This window comes from Bison bison, unplaced genomic scaffold (genome assembly GCF_000754665.1).
Source record: "Bison bison bison isolate TAMUID 2011002044 unplaced genomic scaffold, Bison_UMD1.0 scf7180017864367, whole genome shotgun sequence".
Taxonomy (NCBI): Eukaryota; Metazoa; Chordata; class Mammalia; order Artiodactyla; family Bovidae; genus Bison; species Bison bison.
In genome coordinates this window covers 5,296,166-5,302,428 of record NW_011494939.1, presented here as the reverse complement: position 1 = coordinate 5,302,428, position 6,263 = coordinate 5,296,166, and the positions used below count along the sequence as shown (strand labels likewise).

Here is a 6,263-nt window from a genome sequence, read left to right as displayed (position 1 = left end):
TCATAAAACTAAGATCATGGCATCTGGTCCCATCACTTCATGGCAAATAGATGGGGAAACAGTGGAAATAGTGTCAGACTTTATTTTTTGGGGCTCCAAAATCACTGCAGATGGTGAATGCAGCCATGAAATTAAAAGATGCTTACTCCTTGGAAGAAAAGTTATGACCAACCTAGATAGTATATTGAAAAGCAGAGATATTACTTTGCCAACAAAGGTCCATCTAGTCAAGGCTATGGTTTTTCCAGTGGTCATGTGTGGATGTGAGAGCTGGACTGTGAAGAAAGCTGAGCGCCGAAGAATCGATACTTTTGAACTGTGGTGTTGGAGAAGACTCTTGAGAGTCCCTTGGACTGTAAGGAGATCCAACCAGTCCATCCTTAAGGAGACCAGTCCTGGGTGTTCACTGGAAGGACTGATGCTGAAGCTGAAACTCCAATACTTTGGCCATCTCATGGGAAGAGTTGATTCATTGGAACAGACCCTGATGCTCGGAGGTATTGGGGGCAGGAGGAGAAAGGGATGACAGAGGATTAGATGGCTGGATGGCATCACTGACTTGATGGACATGAGTTTAAGTGAACTCTGGGATTTGGTGATGGACAGGGAGGCCTGGCATGCATGATTCATGGGGTCGCAAAGAGTCCGACACGACTGAGTGACTGAACTGAACTGAACATTCTTAAGCTGTTGAAGATTTATGTCTTTATCCATTCCTAAACACTTGGCAAAAATGATGATGCTCCTATTAGACAGCATGAGACATACCGTAAGATAGCCCTTTAGCTTGGAGGAATTCTGTCTTCAAGACCTGCTTTATAACCTTTTGTTATAAATTTAAAACATTTCAATTTGGGTAACCAAACAAACATTTTTAGGAATTAGGTAAGGCCCCTAAGGATAGAACTAGGTCAGAAGAAGTCAAAGTTCCTCCAAAGTTATCCACACTTACATGCTTAATAAAATATATAAAAGTGGGACCTCCCTGGTGGTCTAGTGGTTGGGACTCTGTGATCCCTATGCAGGGGGCCTGGGTTCGATCCCTGGTCAGAGAACTACATCTCACATGCTTCAACTAAGACCCGGCACAACCAAATAAGTGTTTTTAAAAAATACATAAAACTTCATGTCTGCAAAAATTTTTTTTACTAAGCACAATTTTATTCCATGTCAAAGATGAACAGATACAATGAAGGAGTCTCAAGTTTCTGGACCTTCATTTACTTTTAAAACAACTAAGAGTTTGGGAAAAAGAATTCCTGAAGCCTATTCCTACTATAATACTATGATAATAATACGCCAGAATATTACCAAAACTGGATGATTGAAAATGAGACAATTCGACTGAATACTCACTTGGACACATTGCCCACTACTATTGTTTTCTTTACAAAAAGTCGTGAAGTCTCATCTCCTGTAAGATCAGTATTCCGCTGCTCTGTTTTATGGGAGCCAGCAATACTAGAAGTGTCCTAGAAAAAAATCATAATCAAATTTCATTTTCAATTTGTATAATTTTCAATAAGTAGAAACCACAAAATCATACAAGGTACAAATGGACTAACTCAATTTTTCTTTTTTTTAATTACAAAATTCTCTGGTTTTATGGCTCCTCTCAGAGTATGAAAGAATAATTTTACTGTAATTTTTCTATTATAGAAAAAGTCTGTACACTGTAACTCCACATACATGTGTGCTTTTAATAGTCATACATAGCAGCTTTTATATGCAAATAGGATGTAGAAGAATACATAGGAAACTACTACAAAGGTTACCTCTGGGAAATGGGAATGGGTGATAGGGTCAATGAAATTTACCTTTTTTCCAACCTTCCGTACTATTACAAATTTTTCAGTAAGAAGCAGTTTACATATAATGGTTAATTTAAAGTTTGACTATGGAGAAAGACAGCCAGTGTTTAAGACTTGGACCTTACATTTACTGGATGTATCATCTTGGTAATCACTTAACTTCTCTGTCTCAGTTTCCTCATCTATAAAATAAGGGTGATAATAGTATGCATCTCAGATTGTTTTGTACAGTTCTTAGAAAGTGCCTGGTACACAGTAAACACTAAGTATATTACATAAACATGAGCATGTATGTTACATAAAAGATAGCAGCCTTCTGAACCCTATGACTAGCATGACCTAAATTTATCTTAATTAAAAAAGAAAAACATATACAGTATTTCCCCATAATTTATACAACAACTAAATCCAAATATTAACAGTTCTGATTTGGGGTAGTTTAATTACGAATGACTTTTCTGTTCTCCCTTACTTTTCTGTAGTTTAAAATTTTCAACAATGAACTGAATGAATTTGTAATCAGAATTTTTTGTTGGGGGGGGTGGCGGTGAGTCATGCCACACAGCATGTAGGATCCTAGTTTTCCCGACCAGGGACTGAACCCATGCCCTCTGCACTGAAAGTGCAGCCTTAACCACTGGACTGCCAGGGAAGTCGCCAGAAAATATTTTTATCAAAAATAACCAAATCTTTGATGTCTGAGTATGTGGAAAGCAACCTAGGAATTTCCTCTATCACAGAACATCTGGTTGAGAAAAACCACTGGTCTTTCCTAATGAGGATTTGATAGTCAAGTATTATACCAAGAATTTCATAGCAGTGTGAGACGGGAATTCAAATAACAAACTGACAGGATCAAAAAGTAATAAACAGTTTTCAATTCTACTTATTATTTTTCAAGTTTCTTTCAGTTATTAAAGCATCTTAGAACATTAAATTTCAAAGAGGAACTACTGAAGAGACACTGCTCTTGAGAGAATAAACCTGATAAAGTAGAAAGACCTTGGGCAAAGTTAAGGTACTGCCAACTCCTCAAGGTTTCTTTCCTCCTATCTACATGAATGGCATCTGGGAGAGTTGGGCAATGATCAGAGATTTGAATTGTAAAGTCAGAAAGACAGAGGTTTAATTCTCAGTTCTGATACTTGTGGACAACTATAACCTTAACCTCATAGAGACTGAGTTTCCCCATCTCTAATAGTGATAATCAACTTATATCTTATAATTCCAATAAAATGAAATACTGTGTGTATACTTAATAAATATTGGTTCCCTTCTCTTTTGGCTCCCTTCCACCCATCCAACTATATACCCTTCCAGTATTTCGGCTTGGTCTCTGCTCCGTGTTGCTTGAGAGTCTTTCTTCTATATCCATATTGCTGTTAGTGTCTTTGTCAGATAAGAAGTCATTGTGTTGAGATAAAGAATCACTTTCTGAATGATTGGCTGATGGTGTTTCTGATCTCTGATTGGCAGGAGATGATGACCTAGATGGTGATTCCAAAAATTTCTTGATAGCAGGATGATTAAAAACCATTGTATCACATGTCTTTGATCCCTGCAAAAATGAAAGTAAGCAAAACAAACTTTAAATCATATCCAGCGAAAGTAGGCAAAAATTTGATCTTTCCAAAAACCCTTATCTATTTCGGGATCATGGCTGTGCTGCGCTTAGTCACTCAGTCGTGTCCGACTCTTTGTGATCCCATGGACTGTAGCCCACCAGGCTCTTCTGTCTACAGAACTCTCAGCCAAGAATACTGGAGTGGGTAGCCATCTCCTTCTCCAGGGATCTTCCCGACCCAGGAACTAATCAGGTCTCCTGCACTGCAGGCAGATTCTTTACCATCTGAGTCACCTATCCCCATAAAATAGAGTCCAAATCAACAAAAACTGCAGAATGAGAAATAATTATGCAAAGGCCCTAACACTAAAAGCTAAAGATTCAAGTTCTCAGAAGGTAAATGAAAAGTAAAGATAAATATACACTAATAGTAACACATGGAAGTCAGATTTGACTTTAAAAAATGTCTCATATTGCTTGATTCAAATACATCATCCATTCTAAATAAAACACTCCTGTAAGAAATATAAAGATTTTTAAAAAGCATATATAAAATGACTCCCACATAGGACAAAGTATAGCACAGTCCAGCACTGAAGCCAGCCTGGGGTATTTTTTGTGTCTTATTACTTACACATAAAACAAGAAGAGTTGTTACTTGATACAGATATACTGTACTACTGATACACTGTAGTTACTTCCAAGAAGTGAGTTTTAGAAATTATTTAATTGAAATTAAAATAATTGTTTTAGTGAGTAAGAGAGTCAGAGACTAGTGTTTCAGAATTCAAAGCAACAAAGCTTAATTTCAAAAATAAAAGTTTACTTTACAGCTATAAATGTATTTTGTTAGAGGAAACTAAAAATAAATTTTAAGTGGCAGATCATGATAGACAAAATATACTTAAATATCCTTAAATAAATCCTAATCAGAATATAACAAAAATCAGTGCATTTTAGACCATCAAATAGCACAGTTCAGTACTGTTAAATAGTTTTTTTTTTTAAAAAAGGGCAACAAAACATCAAATGAATAACCAGCTCTTCAGAGGAGCTACAGTCCTATGTAACACAGCTGCTAGTGCTCGACGTCCATCTTGTTGACTCCAATGGCAAGCTATATAACAGATGACATTGGAATCTGCCCTGGGTTGAACAGTTATCTCCCACAAATTCTTGTCCACCTAGAACCTATGAACGTTTCTATTTGAAAATCAGTTCTTTTCAGATGTAATCAAGTTAAGATGATGTCATATTGGATTTGGGGAGGCCTCACTCTGGTGGCTCAAATGTAGGAGACCCAGATTCAATCCCTGGGTCGAGAAGATCTCCTGGAGAAGGAAATGGCAACCCACTCCAGTATTCTTGCCTGGAAAATCCCATGGACGGAGGAGCCCGGTAGGCTATAGTCCATGGGGTCGCAAAAAGTCGGACACGACTGAGCGACTTCACTTCACTTTCACTCAAATGACTAGTGTACTACAAGGAAAGTTGGATACAAAAAGAAAAAGAGAAGACACGTAGAGAGAAAAGTCTATGTGAAGTTAAAGGCAGAAACTGGAATGATGCAGCTACAAGCCAAGCAATGCCAGGTACCGCCAATAACCACCAGATGCTAGAAGAATCCTTCCCTAGAGTCTTGAGGGAGCATGGCCTACCCAACACACCTTGATCTTGGCCTGCTAGCTTCTAGAAGCATGAGATAATAAACTCCTGTTGTTTTAAGCTATCAGGCTTATTGTAACTTGTTATGGTAGCCCAAGAAAAGTAGTTCAGACTCTAAAATGTAATACGGAAACTTCTGCAGTAGAAGAAACTACTACTATCTAAGATTAATCTCAAATAACGCTTCAAATTTCTCCAAGTATCATGGATAGCCTAAAGCTCCACGGGATGACAAGACGACCCATACATGACAGGTATCTCTTATCAGCCGAAACCACAGGGAATGGCGGAAAGCAGTATGCCACCACACTCCCCTCCACGAACCCTGACTGAATCCTGTCAAAAAAAAAAACCAGCTTTGAAGATATTCTGGGGAAAACTGAGAAAAAGCTGAATATGGATTGGTTATCAAATAATATTAGGGGCTAATTCTCTTAAGTATTATGACTACACAGAAGACAATCTTAGGATTAAGTATTTAGGGATGAAGCATCATGATGCTTAGAACTTACTTTTTAAGGTTTCAGAGAAAAATAAAGATGATAAAGTAAACTTGGCAAATTGTTAAAATTGTTGAAGCTAAGTGATGCATAAACAAGTACTTATTTCACCTTTTCTATATATTTGAAAATTTTCCAAAGTAAGCAGGAAAAAAACCAGGACTTCTTGAATAGGGTAAATCTGCTACTGCTACTGCTAAATCACTTCAGTCGTGTCCGACTCTGCGCAACCCCACAGACGGCAGCCCACCAGGCTCCCCCATCCCTAGGAATTCTCCAGGCAAGAACACTGGAGTGGGTTGCCATTTCCTTCTCCAGTGCATGAAAGTGAAAAGTAAAAGTGAAGTCGCTCAGTTGTGTCCAACTCTTAGCAACTCCATGGACTGCAGCCTACCAGGCTCCTCTATCCATGGGATTTTCCAGGCAAGAGTACTGGAGTGGGGTGCCATTGCCTTCTGCCATTCATTAGCAGTAAAAGAGAAAAATCAATCGATCTATAATTTACGCCAAAGCCAACTATAAGGAAATGAACAGGAATAAGGCAAGTTAAAACTGAGTTACACTCATCTTTGTATCTGCAAACCTAACAACAGTGCTAAAAATTAAAGAAGAATTAAGTGAAAGAAAATAAAATGTTAGTTATCATTATTGACAGTGCAGAGAGGTATACCTGAAGGATATGAGTGAACACAATGATAACTGTATGTATTAATATATACCCAG

General features: G+C 37.8%; 1 protein-coding gene across 8 annotated transcripts in view; it reads right to left on the bottom strand.

Moving 5' to 3' along the window:
• YEATS2 (YEATS domain containing 2) overlaps positions 1-6,263 on the bottom strand; it is a 105,184-nt gene that overhangs the window by 74,278 nt on the left and 24,643 nt on the right. For 7 of the 8 annotated variants that reach the window (XR_826684.1, XM_010855666.1, XM_010855670.1 and 4 more), the window contains exons 5-6: positions 3,124-3,369; positions 1,357-1,472 (exon numbers count right to left, since the gene is read on the bottom strand). Coding sequence is in view for 7 of the 8 variants with exons in the window: in XM_010855666.1 (XP_010853968.1) it covers positions 1,357-1,472; positions 3,124-3,369 (362 nt within the window). In the remaining variant the exon portion in view is untranslated. Of the gene's footprint in view, positions 1-1,356; positions 1,473-1,936; positions 1,994-3,123; positions 3,370-6,263 lie in introns of those variants that run through there. The other variant, XM_010855671.1, reaches the window with a different exon arrangement.